Below are 18,385 nucleotides of genomic sequence, written 5' to 3'. Positions count from 1 at the left end.
TGAGATGCTCCATCAATGTGCCCCTGGGGAACAGCATTGGCTAAGTTCTATTGTCCCATTGTTCTCTAACTCTGTGGCGAACTTTGCCTGATACTGAATGACAGTCTGCAACAAAAAGAAGACTGAATTCTTTCCTCTGCTTCCCATGCAACTTTAACACATGAATCAAAGAGTATAATTGAAAGTTTGGTCACACATACCAGGTGTTCGACTTCAAAGGCAAGTGCCTTGAATTGTATTGAGGATTTGTTCTGTAACATAGTCGTGTATGAGGCTCCTTGGGTGATTTTAAAGGACCCCCTTGAGGCTTGGGAAGGCTGGTTGGTCACATTGTGGATATCTGTAAAGAAAATAATATCAAACTAATCAGCCCAAGTAAAGTGAGAACATGCTTCCCATCTTTTTCTTATTCACTCACAGGGCATTACTGGCTTATCCAGCATTTACTTCCCACCCCAAATTATCATGGAAAAGGTAGTGATGAGCTACCTCAATGAATGACTGCAATGTGTGAGGGTAAGTAGACCCACAGTGCTGTTAGGAAGAAAGTTACAGGAATTTGACCCAGTGACAGTGAAGGAACGACAATATATTTCCAAGGCAAGATGATAGGCGGCTTGAAGGGGAACTTTTAGGTGGTGGTGTTCCCACATATCAACTGTCGTTGTCATTCCATGTGGTGGAGGTCACAGATTTGGAAGGTGCTTTCAATGGAGATTGGGTATATTGTCATAATGTATCTTTAAAATGTTACACACTGCTGCTATTGTGTTTTAGTGGTGGAGGAGTAAATATTTTGGACCTGGTGTCAGTTAAATGGGCTGCTTTGTACCTGGATGGTGTTGTTGGAACTGCACTCATCCAGGCAAGTGGAGACCATTCCATTGCACTCGTGACTTGTTGATGGTGGACAAGCTTTGAGGAGTCAGTTAGTGAGTTACACACCACAAAATTCTCAGCTTCTGGCCCGGTCTTACAACACAGTTTTTATATGGCTGGTCCAGTTATATTTCTGGTCAGTTGTGACTCCCGGGATGATGACAGCACGGTGCTCAGTGATAACAATGTTATTGAACGTCAAGGGGCAATGGTTGTTCACTGTCTTGATGGAGATGTTCATTTTCTTGCCACTTGCATGGCCTGAATGTTGCTTGCCACTCATCAGCCCAAGTCTGAATGTTGTCCAAGCCTTGTTGCATTTGGACATGGACTGCTTCAGTATTTAAAGAGTCATGAATGGTGGTGAACATTACGCAATCATCGGCAAACATCTCTCCTTCTGACCTGATGATGGAGAGAAGGTCATTGATGAAGCAGCTGAAGATGGTTGGAACAAGGACACTACCTGAGGAACTCCTGCAGCGATGTCCTAGAGCTGAGCTGACTGACCTCCAACAACTACAACCCTTTTCCTATGTAAGACTCCAAGCAGCAGACATCAAAGGCACATTTTTCATTCAGTTGTTCATGTGATATGAGTGTCACCGATTGGTCAGCAACTGATGTTTATCCCTAATTGCCATGGAGAAGGTGATAATGAGCTGCTTTCTTGAACTGGTGAAGTCCTTGGAATCTAGGGACACCCAGAGTGCTGGTAGGAAGGGAATTGAAAGATTTCTATCCAGATACCAATGTCTGTTCAATAACTGATGTTTTTGAAACAAACCTTAATTGTCCAGTACTGACAATGCAGTCTTCTTTAAGTGGAATTGAATGTGAATCTGTATTTATTTTGTAATAATCTGTATACAATTTTAACCAATCTGATTTCACGACCAATAGATGAATTCCAGTTACTGTGACTTGGTCCAGTAATGGTATTTCCACTATGAACTGGATCTCTTCCCCTCCTTGGGCTAACTGCTCTGGCTTGAGCGTGTAAGGATATTGCTTTATGGTTAATTCATCCCTTTCAGTCGTGTGTCCATTTGCAATCCCGGCCCAGTTACACAAATTGTGTTTCTGAATCTGTAAGTGGATTTGATATTTTTCTATGAAATAGCATAATATTATATCAAGCCTTTTAAACTCTCTCATATTATCCAATCCCATCACTGGGTGATCAATTGAGAAATATAAAATTTTCTCAAATCACTCTGGTAATTTTAATTCATTTCAAACTTCTTTTCACCAGTGTAAAACACACTCCTCTTCATACTGCACTCACTATCAGAGCATTGCTTTAACATATAAACGTGACACACAATCTGAATTTTCATGCTATTTTGAATACTCACTACTTAGTCACTCACATTACAAAGTTCCATTTTGATTTGGCAAGTTCCAATGAAGTTGCTTTTAACAGTAAGAAACTGTCTCCAGCTACAACATTTTGCCATTATTTTACCTCAAATTTTTATTTTCTTTATGATTTTTGATTTTATCGTCATGTATACTCAAGCACTGGAGGCAAGTGAAAAGTGTACAATGTCACCACTCAAGGTGTCACCTTAGGTACAAGTACCTCAGTACAGCATCTTAAGAACAAGGTAGAAGAAAGAATAAAGCCTTAGAGTAAAGGGAAGACCTTTTAGAATAGAGATAAGGAGAATCTTCAGCCAGAGAGTGGTGAATCTGCGGAATTTATTGCCACATGAAAACTGTGGAGGTTAGGTCATTGAGTATATCTAAGACCGAGATAATTACGTTCTTGACTGTAAAGGGGGTCAAGGGTTACGGGAAGAAAGCAGGAAAATGCGGTTGAAAAACCTATCAGCTATGATTGAATGGTGGAGCAGACTTGATGGGCCGAATGGCCTAATTTCTACTCCTATGTCTTATGATCTAAAGTTAAAAGTTAAACATTGCAGTAATTATAGTATAGTGTAAAACATACAAATTAAGGTTAAAAGTTACACATTGCAGACCTTCTTAGTTTTAATTAGAAAATAAAGAAACGATGCTGAATATTCAAATATTGCATGTTCAAACATGCTCTCACTTTTATTATTTGAATGCCGATTGTCTAACTCATGTGCTTTAGTTTATTTTTTTGTGAAAAATTGACACAAAGTTCAGAAGTGTTGTACCTGAACTTTAGCTTGTAAATGTTTCTTTAATTGGTCTTTGGGATTCTCTTACCTCATGTCCATATATCAGTTATAAAAAAAAAGTAAATCCTCTGAAGTCATTACAGACATTCTTAATGGTAAACAGTATCAGGAGAAATTGTTAATTCCAATCATTAGCACATTTCCATATCATGATTTTCACATCTTTTTTTAAATGCTCCTTTGTAATTAATGATGTTAAGCTGTATATGTAAGTTGATTTATTCCCAAACTATTCAACTGGTCTTTAAATATTTGTGACATACATTTTGAACCTTGATCTAATTACATTTATTAGGTAATCCGTATCCTGTATAAGACTGAATTAACTTTCCACTACCATTATTCCATAATTTTCTCCAAAGGCACTGTCTCTATAAATCTTCTTCAGACACCCAAATTGTTAAAAGAAACTTCTTCCTACTTCTGGTATTATGTCTGACACAACCTATTAAGATACAGCTAAAGAGTTCTCCAAGCCTGATATTCAAATTAAAGTACAAGTTAAATTAATAGTTGGGGTTTCCTGAATAATCTGGGCAATAAAAATATTTTAGTATTTAAAGCCATGTGACCTGCTATAGAACCTTTGTAACCAACTCATAAAATTTTATTATGATAGCCAAATGGCTCTACCACCTATTCCTTATTGGCTTGTACTTGAGTTGGTCTCCATTTCTCTTTAGCTTCAGTCTATGAACAGTTTTCTTGACATAGTCCTCTTCATTCAAAGTCCATCTGTTGCATTACTTTTAAAGAAGTACACTTAACATGTCAGCATCAATCTCTTTACAATCCTTTTTTGTTTAAGTTCTTGAAAATAGCGCCAGATAACTGAATTTCCATGTCATCTGTATTTTGTGAGGATTCTTCCTTTTCTGGTCTAATTCTGTGGGTCTGAAATCTAGTCGCAGCACAGTCAAAACACAATCAGGATTTCCAAGTTCCTTTTACTGCTAATACCCTTAGATGAAGCTAATAATTCTGAATCAGCAAGGTCATTCCCCAAGATCGAACAAATTATTTTTGTTGTATATTAGTGCATTACTCCATGGCTATTACTCTTCTCCTTACTAAGTTACCTTTAATCATGTTTTATATAATTAGACCTGTTACTGATATGCATTCATACTGCTAACTAATATCTTTCCTTCATTAACCCCTCTGAAAACAAATTGCCACCTCAGTCAGCAACAGTGACTGACTCAGTGCAGTGTCTATCTATATCTTTATTTCGTTTGTGGAAGAGTAACGAATTACCTCTTCCCTACAAACAAAATTGTTAAATTCTCCCATAATTACATAACATATTTTGTTGGAGGTGTAAGGGAATGCATTGTCCTTCAACATAAAATATCCAGTATTCTGAGTCTCTTTAGTGTGATGATGCTGTGGTTTTAAGAGATGTATTTTGTCCTGGTTTTTTAAAGAGAGAGATTGAATGAGAGGTACTGAGCAGTCTGTGGTAATGTAAACAGCTTCTGAGGTATTGAGTATTTTTTTAAAGTTGGAACAATCAAAGCAGCCTGGATGGGTGTGGCCAGCTCTCACAAACCTGGATTTCTAGTTTTTTTTTGTTTTTTAGGTTTAGCTTTAAGCAGGACTTGCTGGAGTCTTGAGGACGTAGAGACTATTTTTTCCCCTTTCTCGGTCATAGCTAGAAGCTGGGGTTTCGCTTTGTACTACGGGCATTGCATATGAGAAAATCTGATTTCTGAATTTGCCTTTTTGCCAAGGGTTGTGCTTATGAGATATTACTATATTGGAGCATTTAATTGGTAAAGGTTACTTTATCTATTATTCCCTTAAGTTTTCCAATAGAGTTAAGTTATTTGAAGTTCTTCTTTCTTTCATTGTATTTTAACTATAGTTTTTGAATACACTGTGTTATGCTTAACGTCAAGTTGTTTGACCAGTTGAATTGCATCTCAAACACATCACTACATAGCTGCCTTTTAGACAACAGAAAGTCGAGACAGTGGTCTCGGGCCACATAGAGATTCAGAAGGGAGTCAGTCAATCAGTGTGCTTTTTGATTATTTGTTCACAGCTTGTGGGCCAATATTTATTGTCCATCACTCAATGACCAGAGGGTAGTAAAGAATATTGCTGTGGGTGGGGAATCACCTGCAGGCCAGACTGGGTAGATTTCCCTCCCCACAGGACATGAGTGAACCAGACAGGCTTGTTCAGCCATCAGGATTGTTACATGGTTACCATTTTAGATCTAATAGATAAGGGAGTCTAAAACTAGAAGGCATAGGTTTAAGGTGAGAGGGGAGAGATACGAAAGGGTCCAGAGGGGCAATTTGTTTCACACAGAGGATGGTGAGTGTCTGGAACAGGCTGTCAGAGGTAGTGGTGGAGGAGAGTACAATTTTGTCATTTAATAAACATTTAGATTGGTACATAAATGGGATAGGTATGGAGGAATTTGGACGAAATACAGGCAAATGGGACTAAGTTGAAGATCACGCAACATCAGGTTGTAGTCCAACAGGTTTAATTGGAAGCACTAGCTTTCGGAGCGCTGCTCCTTCATCAGGTGGCTGTGGACGACACAATTGTAAGACAGAATTTATAGCAAAAGTTTACAGTGTGATGTAACTGAAATTATACATTGAAAAATACCTTGGTTGTTTAAGTCTCTCATCTGTTAGAATGACCATGATAGTTTCACTTCTTTCATATGTAAATCACAAAACTTTTTTAAAAAGTTAAATTCTCAGGTTAACTGTAACAATTGGTGTCAGCGCAGATAAGATGTTGACATGTTGAAGGTGTTAGTCCCCTGTGTTCCCTGGATTAGTGGTGCTGGAAGAGCACAGCAGTTCTCTTCCAGCACCACTAATCCAGAATTTGGTTTTCAGCATCTGCAGTCATTGTTTTTACCCCTGTGTTCCCTGTCTGTGCCATAATCTTTAGACTGATTCTAATCTAAAAAGTGAGTTAACAGTCTTACATGTATTCATGCAGTTTTTGAGCAAAGTACAATGTAACACTGCAAGTACAAATTCACCCACAAATGTGTGTGTGTGTCTGGGGTGGGGGTTTGTGAGTGTGTGAGAGAGAGTGTAAGTGTAAAGTGGTCTAAATCTGTGAGAGGGTGCATGTGTGAGTGTCAGAGTGTGTGTGTCAGTAGGAGTGTGTGTTTGTGTGTGTGTGTCTGTCTGTCTGGGGTGGGGGGTTGTGAGTGTCTGTGAGAGAGAGTGCATATGCGTGTGTGAGTGTGAAATATCTAAGTTTGTGAGAGGATGCAACCCAGTCCAACACCGGCATCTCCAAATTGGGACTAAGTTGAATTGTGAAAAAATGAGTGGCATGGGCAATTTGGACCAAAGGGTCAGTTTCCATGCTGTAGACCTCTATGACTCTATTAGACAAGGCTTCTATTCCAGATTTTATTGAATTCAAATTTCACCTACTGCCACAGGGAGATTCAGATCCACATCCCCAGCTTATTGCTCTGGGTCTCCTTGCTAGTCTAGTGACATAACCACAACACCATAGATTGAAGACATGAAATTTCTCCAGTAAGGAATGCTACAAGTCGACTGTAAATTAAGTCAAAGGGATGCCTTTGTTTGCTCTGAAGGTAGTGATGTGAGCTTGCACTTTGTTTTAGGTGTCTCACAGAGAGAAACACACTGGAGAAAACGAGCATCTTGTGAATGCGCAGAAATTTTCCATAAGGATACTGATTGCAGCTATGGCAGTCTGAGCATGAAGTTTCAGTGTGAAGATAGTGGTGAATCCTCACTGGGGTTTGTAAGGATGTTGCTGGGATAAAAGGAATAGTGTGAAACTTAGAACACATGTCTCCCTGTTCTTAACACATAAAATGCAAGACATGAATGAAAGTTTCAGTTAAACCTTGTTGCCAGTGCAATGGAAACATGCCAACAAGGCAACAAGGTAAAAACAATGACTGCACATGCTGAAAACCAGATTCTGGATTAGTGGTGCTGGAAGAGCACAGCAGTTCAGGCAGCATCCAAGGAGCAGCAAAATCGACGTTTCGGGCAAAAGCCCTTCATCAAGAATAAAGGCAGTGAGCCTGAAGCATGGAGAGATAAGCTAGAGGAGGGTGGGGGTGGGGAGAAAGTAGCATAGAGTACAATGGGTAAGTGGGGGAGGGGATGAAGGTGATAGGTCAGGGAGGAGAGGGTGGAGTGGATAGGTGGAAAAGGAGATAGGCAGGTAGGAAAAGTCCGGACAAGTCATGGGGACAGTGCTGAGCTGGAAGTTTGCAACTAGGGTGAGGTGGGGGAAGGGGAAATGAGGAAACTGGTGAAGTCCACATTGATGCTCTGGGGTTGAAGTATTCCGAGGTGGAAGATGAGGCATTCTTCCTCCAGGCGTCTGGTGGTGAGGGAGCGGCGGTGAAGGAGGCTCAGGACCTCCATGTCCTCGGCAGAGTGGGAGGGAGAGTTGAAATGTTGGGCCACGGGGCGGTGTGGTTGATTGGTGCGGGTGTCCTGGAGATGTTCCCTAAAGCGCTCTGCTAGGAGGCGCCCAGTCTCCCCAATGTACAGGAGACCGCATCGGGAGCAACGGATATAATAAATGATATTAGTGGATGTGCAAGTAAAACTTTGATGGATGTGGAAGGCTCCTTTAGGGCCTCCGTGACTACCTGGTCAGGTCCACGACCCCCTACGACCCACCCTCCCATCCTGGCACTTTCCCCTGCCATCGCAGGAACTGTAAAACCTGTGCCCACACCTCCTCCCTCACCTCTATCCAAGGCCCTAAAGGAGCCTTCCACATCCATCAAAGTTTTACTTGCACATCCACTAATATCATTTATTGTATCCGTTGCTCCCAGTGCGGTCTCCTCTACATTCGGGAGACTGGGCGCCTGCTAGCAGAGCGCTTTAGGGAACATCTCCGGGACACCTGCACCAATCAACCACACCGCCCTGTGGCCCAACATTTCAACTCCCCCTCCCACTCTGCCGAGGACATGGAGGTCCTGGGCCTCCTTTACCACCGCTCCCTCACCACCAGACGCCTGGAGGAAGAACGCCTCATCTTCCGCCTTGGAACACTTCAACCCCAGGGCATCAATGTGGACTTCAACAGTTGCCTCATTTCCCCTTCACCCACCTCACCCTAGTTCTAAACTTCCAGCTCAGCACTGTCCCCATGACTTGTCCGGACTTGTCCGACCTGCCTCTCTCCTTTTCCACCTTTCCACTCCACCCTCTCCTCCTTGACCTATCACCTTCATCCTCTCCCCCACTCACCCATTGTACTCTATGCTACTTTCCCCCCACCCCCACCCTCCTCTAGCTTATCTCTCCACGCTTCAGGCTCACTGCCTTTCTTCCTGATGAAGGGCTTTTGCCCGAAACATCGATTTCGCTGAAGGCAACGCCCCACCCACCCACCGCAACATTTCTTTTGCAAATTCTAAAAATGCCTGGTTATGTTTCCAATTTAACATCCTAAATTTTAATTGATAAGCTTCAGAGACAAGCTCATTAGAACAAAACCTTTATTAAACAAGATAAGCATGAATTATATAATACAAACCAAAATGATTGGAAAGATTTCATTGCAACCACCAAAACAGAAATCAAATCCATAGGATAAATGCAGAAAGGATGTGAGGGAGTCCAGAACCAGGGTCAAAATTTAAGGATAAGGTGTAAATATTTTGGACTGAGATGAGGAGAAATCTCTTCACCAAGAGAGTGATGAGGCTATGGAATTCATGACCATAGAAAGTGGTTGAGGCCAAAACATTGTTTTCAAAAAGGAGATGGCTAATGGAATCTTTTGCAGATCGCATTAAATCTATGCCCTCTTCTTTGTCTTCCTTTTGTGAGCAAGAACAGAACTTCTCCCTATCTGCTCTGTCCAGCCCCTCATGATATTGAACAACCTGTCATCAGATCTCCTCTCAGTCTTCTTATCTACAAAGAGAGCAGCCACAACTTCTTCAATCTATCCTCATCTCTGAACTTCCTCAGACCATCCTTGGGAATTGCTTCTGCTGTCTCTCTAAGGTGTTCATATCCTGGATGTAGGTTTGCTCGCTGAGCTGAAAGGTTCATTTCCAGACAATTCATTACCTTACTAGGTAACATCTTCAGTGGACTTCATGCAAAGCCATGGTGTCTCTGGCTAGGCCAGCATTTACTGCTCATTCCTAACAGCCTGGACGACACCCACATTGCTGTGGATCTGGAGTCACATGTAGGCCAGACCTTCCTTAAATGAGATTAGTGAACCAGATGGGCTTTTCCAACAACTGACAATGGTTTCATAATTGTCATTAGACCCTTAATTCCAGATTCTTTTTTGTTGAGTTCTAATCCCACCATCTGCCATGGTGGCATTAGAACCCAGACCGCCAGGACATTAGCTGAGTTTCCAGGTTAATAGTCTAGCAATAATACCACGGGACCATCACCTCTCCTAAGCCTCTATACACAAAGTATGGTAGAGATTGGGAATTCTCTTCCTCAAACGGTGCTTGATGCTGGATCACTTGTTAATTTTAAAGCTGAACATAGAACATAGAACAGTACAGCACCACTTCGGCCCATGATGTTGTGCCAAACATGATGCCAAATTAAACTAATTCCTTATGCTTGCCCTTAGTCCATAACCCTCCATTCCTTGGTCATTCATTCACTTTTCTAAAAGTCCCTCAAACACCCCTATCATGTTTGCCTCCTCCACCACCCCTGGCAGTGCATTCCAGACTCCTACCAATCTCTGTATAAAAAAACTTGCCCCTCACATCTCCTTTGAACTTTCTCCCTCTCACCTTAAATGCACGCCCCCTAGTATTAGACATTTCAACTCTGGGAAACTGATTCTGACCGTCAACGCTATCTATGTATCTCATAAATTTTCGATTTCCATCAAGTATCCTCTCAGCCTCCGCTGCTCCAGTGAGGCTTCTCCTATAGCTCACCTCCTCTAATCCAGGCAACGTCCTGCATCCTTCTGCATCCTCTCCAAAGCCTCCACATCTTTCCTGTTATGTGACGACTGAATTGAATGCAAAGGATAGATAAATTTGTCAAGATAAAGGGATATGGGCCAAAGGCCGTTATAGAACATAGAACATTACAGCGCAGTACAGGCCCTTCAGCCCTCGATGTTGCGCCAATCTGTGGAACCAATCTGAAGCATACCTATCCTACACTATTCTATTTTATCCATATGATTATCCAATGACTATTTAAATGCCCTTAACGTTGACGAGTCTACTACATTTGCAGGCTTGATATTCCATGCCCCTACTACTCTCTGAGTAAAGAAACTATCTCAGACATCTGTCCTATATCTATCACCCCTCAATTTAAAACTATGTCACCTCATGTTAGCCATCACCATCCAAGGAAAAAGGTTCTCACTGTTCACTCTATCTAACCCTCTGATTATTTTATGTCTTAATCAATTAACCCTCTCAGCCTTCTTTTCTCTAATGAAAACAGCCTCAGTTCCCTCAGCCTTTCCTCATAAGACCTTCTCTCCCTACCAGGCAACGTAAATCTCTTGCGAACCTTTTCCAAACCTTCCACTTCCTTCTTATCATGCGGTGACCAGAACTGCTCGCAATACTCCAAGTGTGGCCAGAGTTTTGTACAGCTGCAACATGACCTCATGGCTTCGAAATTCAATCCCTTTCCCAATAAAAGCTAGCATACTGTATGCTTCCTTAACAACACTATCAACCTGGGTGGCAACCAAGATCTCTCTGCTCATCTACACTGCCAAGAATCTTACCATTAGGCAAGCACTCTTTACTTCTGTTACTCTTTCCAAAGTGAATCATCTCACACTTTTCCACATTAAACTCCATTTGCCACCTCTCAGCCCAGTTCTGCAGCTTATCTGTGTCCCTCCGTAACCTACAACATCCTTTGCCACTATTCACAACTCTATCAACCTTAGTGTCATCCGCAAATTTACTAACCCATCCTTCTACACCCTCATCCAGGTTATTTATAAAAACTACAAACAGCAGCGGACTCAAAACACATCCTTGCGGTACAGTACGAGTCGCTGAACTCCAGGATGAACATTTCCCATCAACTACCATCCTCTGTCTTCTTTCAGTGAGTCAATTTCTGATCAAACTGCTAAATCATATCTGGGGTTAGGCCTCAGATCATTGAATGGCACAACAGGCTCAAGGAACTGTTCTTACGTAGATGCTTCCCTTATTTGAATTGATCCCCAAGCAATCAAAGATACAAATTAGTTGTTGTGTTGATTGCTGCTGTTATTGTTCAGTGGAGAAGGGTCCTGTGACCCACCAGGGATTGGGAATTGAGTGGAGTGAGAGGATGGGGTGTAATTTTAAGCAAAGTCGGTACACTACATAGAGTTAAAATGTTGCTTTCAAATGTTGTGCTCCCAATAGGTAACACCAATTGGATTTAAAACAAACTCACCCAGGGAATGGGGTTGCCGGATCACAAGCCAGCCGAAGATTAGTAAACCAACACAAAGAGCCAGCAGACAGAGGAAACACCCAATGATCATCACTTCAAAATTGCTGAGTTTTCTGAAGTTTTTTGAGCTGAAAGACATCTTGTAATTGTTGTAGGCGCTTCCACATAAACTGTGGTGCAAGGAGAGACGTCTGAGACTTTGCAACCAGAAAGAAGTTACTCGCGTGACCTGTAGCAATCAACTTGTTGACAACTTTTATCTGCCACGTTCACACTGATTGATACATGATTAATGAGATTTAATTGCATGGTGTGTTTGTTCATGGAATCACGACACTTCAAGAGGAAAGCAGTTCTTCAATCTTCTAAGGAAAGAAAGTTGTAAAATGTTAATTATCAGCCACACTGAGAAGCAATAAAATAATTTACGCAATGTCCAATCCAAAGTCTCATAATCCTTTCACAATGAGTGCAGAGTTTTTATTGTGAAGGGTAGTCGTTTTTTGTAGAAAATGTAGCACCCAATTTACACACAGCTAGCTTCCGTAAAAGTATGACGAGCAGACGTGACAGCAAGGCCGTCCTGTCTGAAGAGCCTGCACGACCATTCAATGAGATCAAGGTTGATTTGATCATTCTCAACACCACTTTCCTGCCTTTTCCCCAAAACTCTTGAAACCCTTACTGATTAAAAATGTCTACCTCAGCCTTGAATACATATAGTGACCCAGTCTCTATAGCCCAATGGGATAAATAAGTCCGCAAACTCCACACATGAAATGACTTTAGTAAGCAAGATTAGGGAGAATCTGGAGGTATGCTATATGCATGTTCAGAGCAAAAAGGGAAAGGGTACATCCACTCAAAGATGAGGGAGGGAAATTATGCATGGAGCCAGAGGAAGTGGGAGAGGTCCTTAATGAGTAGAATACATCAGTATCAGTCTGCATTACATTGGTTACATTATCCGTACTTACCACATCCCCTCTGATCTACACATCCAACCAAAGGATGGTAATTTCTACCATAGAATCCCTACCGTGTGGAAACAAGCCATTTGGCTCAACACATCCACACTGACTCTTCAAAGAGCATCCCACCCAGACTCAGCCCCCTACCCTATAGCCCTGCATTTCCCATGGCTAATCCACATGTTTGGACTGTGGAAGGAAACCGGAGCACCCGGAGGAAACCCACACAGATCTGGGGAGAATGTGCAAACTCCACACAGAGAGTCACCTGAGGCTGGACTCGAACCCAGCTCCCTGGCTCTGGGAGGCAGCAGTTTTATAGCTGATGTTAAAAATCTATCAACTAGTACAGGCAGAACGACCGTGCTGCCTGTACTAGTTGATAGATTTTTAACATCAGCTATAAAATAAAGTTATTTGTTAAGTTATACACAATCATACCTAATAATACAGTTCTTTGATTTGATTTTGTTTTCATTTATTATTGTAACATGTTGAGAGTGTGATGCTGGAAAAGTACAGCAGGTCAGGCAGCATCTGAGGAGCAGGAGAATCAATGATTCAGGCATACAGCTTTCCTGATGAAGGACATATACCCAAAATGTCGATGCTCCTGCTCCTCAGATGCTGCCTGACCTGCTATGTCTTTGCAGCAGCACACTCTTGACTCTCAACTCCAGCAGCTGCAGCCCTCACTTTTTCCTTATTGTCACACGTGCCAGGATACAGTGAAAAATATTGTTTTGTGTGCAAGCCAAACACATTTAACTTTACACAGGGTAATGGAACAGAATGCAGAATATAGTGCTACAGCTACAGAGAAGGTGCAGAGAAAGATCAACTCTAATATATGAATGATCCATTTATAACTCTGATAACCTTCTCATAGATGGCTGACATGGTTGGTAGTGTTCAGGCTCCTGAGTACATCCACTCCAGGCCAGACACCTCCTTCTCTTTCTCTCCTTTCTTGTTGTTTTCTTTCTTTTTAATTCTTTTCGTCATGTTCTGATGTCATGGGGAAGCCGGAGTGGTTCTTTGCGGGCTGTCAGTTGTGGCGTTGGTGGTTCCTGGTTCGAGACCTCCAGGCTTCAGTCAGCCTGTCATTGTTTTTATCTAACTGATCCCCTTGCAGAACCGTCTCCATGATGCCCACCACGTCATACCTGTCCATCTGTGCTACAAGCTCATTTACCTTATTCCTTATACTGTGTGCATTCAGCTATAACACCATCAGGATTGTAATAACCATCACTCTCTTCATTGTCATTCGTTTGTCCAGTGTACTGGAAGTTTGAATGCTAACCCTTACCAAATACTCTGTCTATGTGTATCTGTGGGGAGAGTTTTAATAACCTCTCTTGAGCTCTGCAGTTTTATCTCCTCCTTTAATTAGTGTTTTATAATTTCCCCTATGACCTAGCCCCCCTCCCCTCTCCCATTTAGTTGAAAGTCCTGCCTACAGTCCTTGCTATTCAATTCGCTAGGACTCTGACCCCAGCACAGTCCAGCTGAAGACCATCCCATCAGGACAGGTCCCTTCTTCCACAGTACTGGTGCCAATGTTCCATGAATTTGAACCCAATTCTCCCACACCAATCTTTGAATCACGTATTTACTTGCTTAATCTGATTGACCCTATGCCAATTAACTCGTGGCTCAAGTAGTAATCCAGGGATTATTACCTTTTTGATTCTGCTTTATAATTTAGCTCCTCGCTGTTCATAATCCCTTAGCAGAGCCTCTGCCCCAGTTTTATCTATGTCATTGGTATCTACATGAACCATGGCCACTGGATCTTTTCCTTCCCACTCCAAAGTTCCTCTGAAGCCCAGATGAGATATCGCGAATCCGAACACCAGGCAGCAACACAACATTCGGGACTCTTGATCATAGCCACATGGAACATTGTCTATGCCACTAATTGTACAATCCCCAATTACAAAATCATTTCTCTTCTGTCCCTCCACTGTATGGCTCCGTGCACCACAGTGCTGTGGTCAGCTGGCTCATCCTGCCTGCAGTCCCCAATCCCACCCACACAGGGTATGGCTTTCTTCACTGGAGCAATGGAGGTTGAGAGGCGACCTTAAAGAAGCTTATGATGTTACAACACTGGGTAAACCCTCCTGCGTAATTTAAACCAGCAACACAGAAAAGGTTTATCACATGTAGTAATCTGTGAAAATTTGAGAGGTCAAGAACTATTTAAAGTAAAAATTACCAACTTTATGCCTTAAAGTATAGCAGAGAGTATAACTAACAACTATTTACAACGCCTTCCTCTAACCTATCTTTTACTTTCCCCTCTACAATACCGGTCTGATAAAAGTCCTGATTAAGATTGACAAAACAAAATTTCCTCTCTCAAAACCATGCAGCTTTTGGTTCTTCTCTGTATTCCTTTCTTCTTTTCTTCTTCACAGGTTACTGAGCGATAAAGGTACCTTTAAGAGACCTATTTTTCAGGCAGTCTTTATATGCTGGTGACTTCTCCTCCCAACTGTTCAATTTTTCCCCGTCTTATACCACCAAAACCTTGGATTGGGTACTGGCTTTTAAGATTGTCAATATACTAATTTCAAATTAGATTGGAGTTTGGTATTTTTCAGGGTATGATTTACACTGATTGGTCAAATTTGTATTTCTTTTTGTCTCCAGACAACCAGCTAATCAAATTATTCAAGCAAATGTTGCACTTTTTTTTCAGAACACTTGGTGCTGTCAGGTAGTTCTGCTAGCTTTTAACTTTCTTAAAGGTACAGTACACCCACATCTTCATAACACCTCTCGACTTAAGAAAAAAATAAACCATCACAATGAAAAGGTAGCTTCATATTTTCTTCTTTTTTTAACACAATACAGATAACTTTAATGTAAGTTCACCTGGGGGCGGCACGATGGCACAGTGGTTAGCACTGCTGCCTCACAGCGCCAGAGACCCGGGTTCAATTCCCACCTCAGGCAACTGTCTGCATGGAGTTTGCACGTTCTCCCCATGTCTGCGTGGGTTTCCTCCAGGTGCTCCAGTTTCCTCCCACAGTCCAAAAATGTGCAGGTTAGGTGAATTGGCCATGCTAAATTGCCGGTAGTGTTAGGTGAAGGGGTAAATGTAGGGGAATGGGTCTGGGTGGGTTGCTATTCGGAGGGTCAGTGTGGACTTGTTGGGCCGAAGGACCTGTTTCCACACTGTAGGTAAGTAATCTTAACTTCTTCCCATATATATATATATAAAACATTAAATAAATACAAATCTCATCTAAACCTTCTCAGTTATATCGGTGATAATGTATCTGCGATTACATTCTTACGACCCGCAACATATACAATTTTAAAATGAAACGTCTGTAACATTAAGCTCCAATGTAATAGTCTCATATTCTTATCTTTAAAGCATTCTAAGAATGTAAGTGGATTGTGATCCATGTATACAACTGTCTCTGACACATTGTTCGTGACATACACATTAAAATGTTGTAAGGCCAGTACCAAACTCAATAGTTCTCTTTCGATCATGGAGTATTTCCTTTGGTGGATGTTGATCTTCTTTGAAGAGTAACCAACTGGCAGTTCAATCCCATCACCATCTTCCTGTAGGAGTACTGCTCCAACTCCAATGTCACTAGCATTGATGGCGACTTTAAAAGGTTTTGAAAAGTTTGGTGTCGCTAAAAGTGGCTTGGTGGTTAATATCGATTTCAAACGGTTGAATGCCTCCTGGCACGGTTCTGTCCATGGAAACTTTGTGTTCTTCTTCAGCAAATTGGCTAACGGTGCCAATGCACTGCTGAAGTTTGGAGCAAACTTCCGATAGAATCCGCTGAGTCCTAAGAATCGAAGCACCTCTTTCTTCGAGGTTGGTCATGGAAATTCCTCGATGGCCTTCGTCTTTGCGTTCCGTGGGGTCAACCTTCCAAGACCGATGTTATGTCCCAAGAATGTCACCTCTGCTTTCACGAATTCCACTTTATTTAAGTTTATCACCAGTTTTGCTTCTCAAAGTCATTCAAAGAGCTCTGCCAACAGTACCATGTGATCTTTCTAGAATGTACTATAGATCACTACGTCGTCCAAATAGACTGCATAGTTTGTTACCCAGCCACAACTCTGTTCATGATTCCTTGGAATGTGGCAGATGCATTCTTCATTCCAAAGGGCATCAATTGAAACTGATATAGCCCATTTGGGGCTACAAACACAGAAATTTATTTCGTCATCTCTGATAAAGGTACCTGCCAGTATCCACGCTTTAAGTCCAACTTGGAGATGTAACTGGCTTGTCTGACTTTCTCGATACAGTCCTCCAATCTAGAAATTGGATAGGAGTCTGAATTTGTAATGGCTTTGACATTCCAATAATCTACACAGAATCGTTGAGTCCCAGCTGGTTTGGGAACTAAGACGGTTGGTGAACTCCACTCGCTCTGGCTTAGTTCGATGATGTTAGATTAGATTACTTTACAGTGTGGAAACACGCCCTTCAGCCCAACAAGTCCACACCGACCCGCCGAAGCGCAAACCACCCATACCCCTACATGTACCCCATACCTAACACTACGGACAATTTAGCATGGCCAATTCACCTGACCTGCACATCTTTGGACTGTGGGAGGAAACCGGAGCACCCGGAGGAAACCCACGCAGACACGGGGAGAATGTGCAAACTCCACACAGTCAGTCGCCTGAGGTGGGAATTGAACCCAGGTCTCTGGCGCTGTGAGGCAGCAGTGCTAACCACTGTGCCACCGTGCCGCCCATGTCGAACATGGCCTCCACCTCCATCTGGACCTGTCTGGCTTTGAAAGGATTAAGCTGATAGGGGTGCTGTTTTATTGAAGCAGAATTCCCTACGTCTACCTCACAGCACCAGAGTCTCAGGTTCGATTCCAGCCTCAGGCGGCTGTCAGTGTGGAGTTTGCACATTCTCCCCGTGTCTGTGTGGGTTTGCTCAGGTTTCCACCCACAGTCCAAAGATGTGCAGGTCAGGTGAATTGGCCATGCTAAATTGCCCATAGTGTTAGGTGCATTAGTCAGAGGGAAATGGGTCTGGGTGAGTTACTCTTCAGAGGGTTGGTGTGGACTGGTTGAGCCGGAGGGCCTGTTTCCACACTGTAGGGAATCTAATCTAATCTAAAATCTTTAGGGTGGCACAGTGGTTAACACTGCTACCTCACAGCACCAGGGTCCCAGGTTCGATTCCAGCCTCGGGCGACTGTCTGTGTGGAGTTCGCATGTTCTCCCTGTGTCTGTATGGGTTTGCTCCAGTTTCCTCCCATAGTCCAAAGATATGTAGGTCAGGTGAATTGGCCATGCTAACTTGTGTCAGGTCCATTAGTCAGAAGGGAGTGAGTTACTCTTTAGAGGGTTGATGTAGACCTGTTGCCAAAGAGCCTGTTTCCACAGTGTAGGTAATCTAATCTACTTCATGTACAATAGCATTTGTCCTCCCAATCTGATTTTTACATGTGTCCTTATACTGCAGTAACGAATCTTTCAACTGCGTTCTATGCTCCTGAGACAGATAGCTTACTAATCTATCTGCCTCCTCAAGGATTTCTTCATTTTTAATCTATTTTGAGGCACATCAAAATCCACATCATCTGGATTTGATTCCTCACTCAGCAGGGCAGTAACTGACACCTGTTTCTCAAGTTCTTTCTCTCTCGAATAATATGGTTTCAACATGTTCACATGACATACCTGATACGTTTTCTTCCTATCTGGCATCTTTACTAAATAGTTTACCTGACTCAACATTTTATCAATTTGATAGAGACTACTAAACCTGGCTTGGAAGGGATCTTCTATCACTGGTAACAGTACTAACATATTATCCCCTTGGAAAAATATCCGAGTCTCAGAGCTTTTATCTGCCACCTTCATTCTACACTGTGCCCTCTTTAAGTGCTGTTTAGCAAATTCACCTACTCAATTTAGTCTCTGC

General features: G+C 42.2%; 1 protein-coding gene across 1 annotated transcript in view; it reads right to left on the bottom strand.

Moving 5' to 3' along the window:
• The window catches only part of tmprss15 (transmembrane serine protease 15), a 107,167-nt gene extending 95,519 nt beyond the window's left edge, over positions 1-11,648 (bottom strand). The window contains exons 1-2 of the mRNA XM_072585746.1: positions 11,471-11,648; positions 201-340 (exon numbers count right to left, since the gene is read on the bottom strand). Coding sequence (XP_072441847.1) covers positions 201-340; positions 11,471-11,609 — 279 coding nt within the window. The 5' untranslated portion in view covers positions 11,610-11,648. The remainder of the gene's footprint in view (positions 1-200; positions 341-11,470) is intronic.
• Between the last annotated feature and the right edge of the window lie 6,737 nt (positions 11,649-18,385).

This window comes from Chiloscyllium punctatum, chromosome 15 (assembly GCF_047496795.1).
Source record: "Chiloscyllium punctatum isolate Juve2018m chromosome 15, sChiPun1.3, whole genome shotgun sequence".
Classification (NCBI taxonomy): Eukaryota; Metazoa; Chordata; class Chondrichthyes; order Orectolobiformes; family Hemiscylliidae; genus Chiloscyllium; species Chiloscyllium punctatum.
Note: the sequence above shows the minus strand (reverse complement) of the source record. Positions and strands in the feature narration are given on the sequence as shown.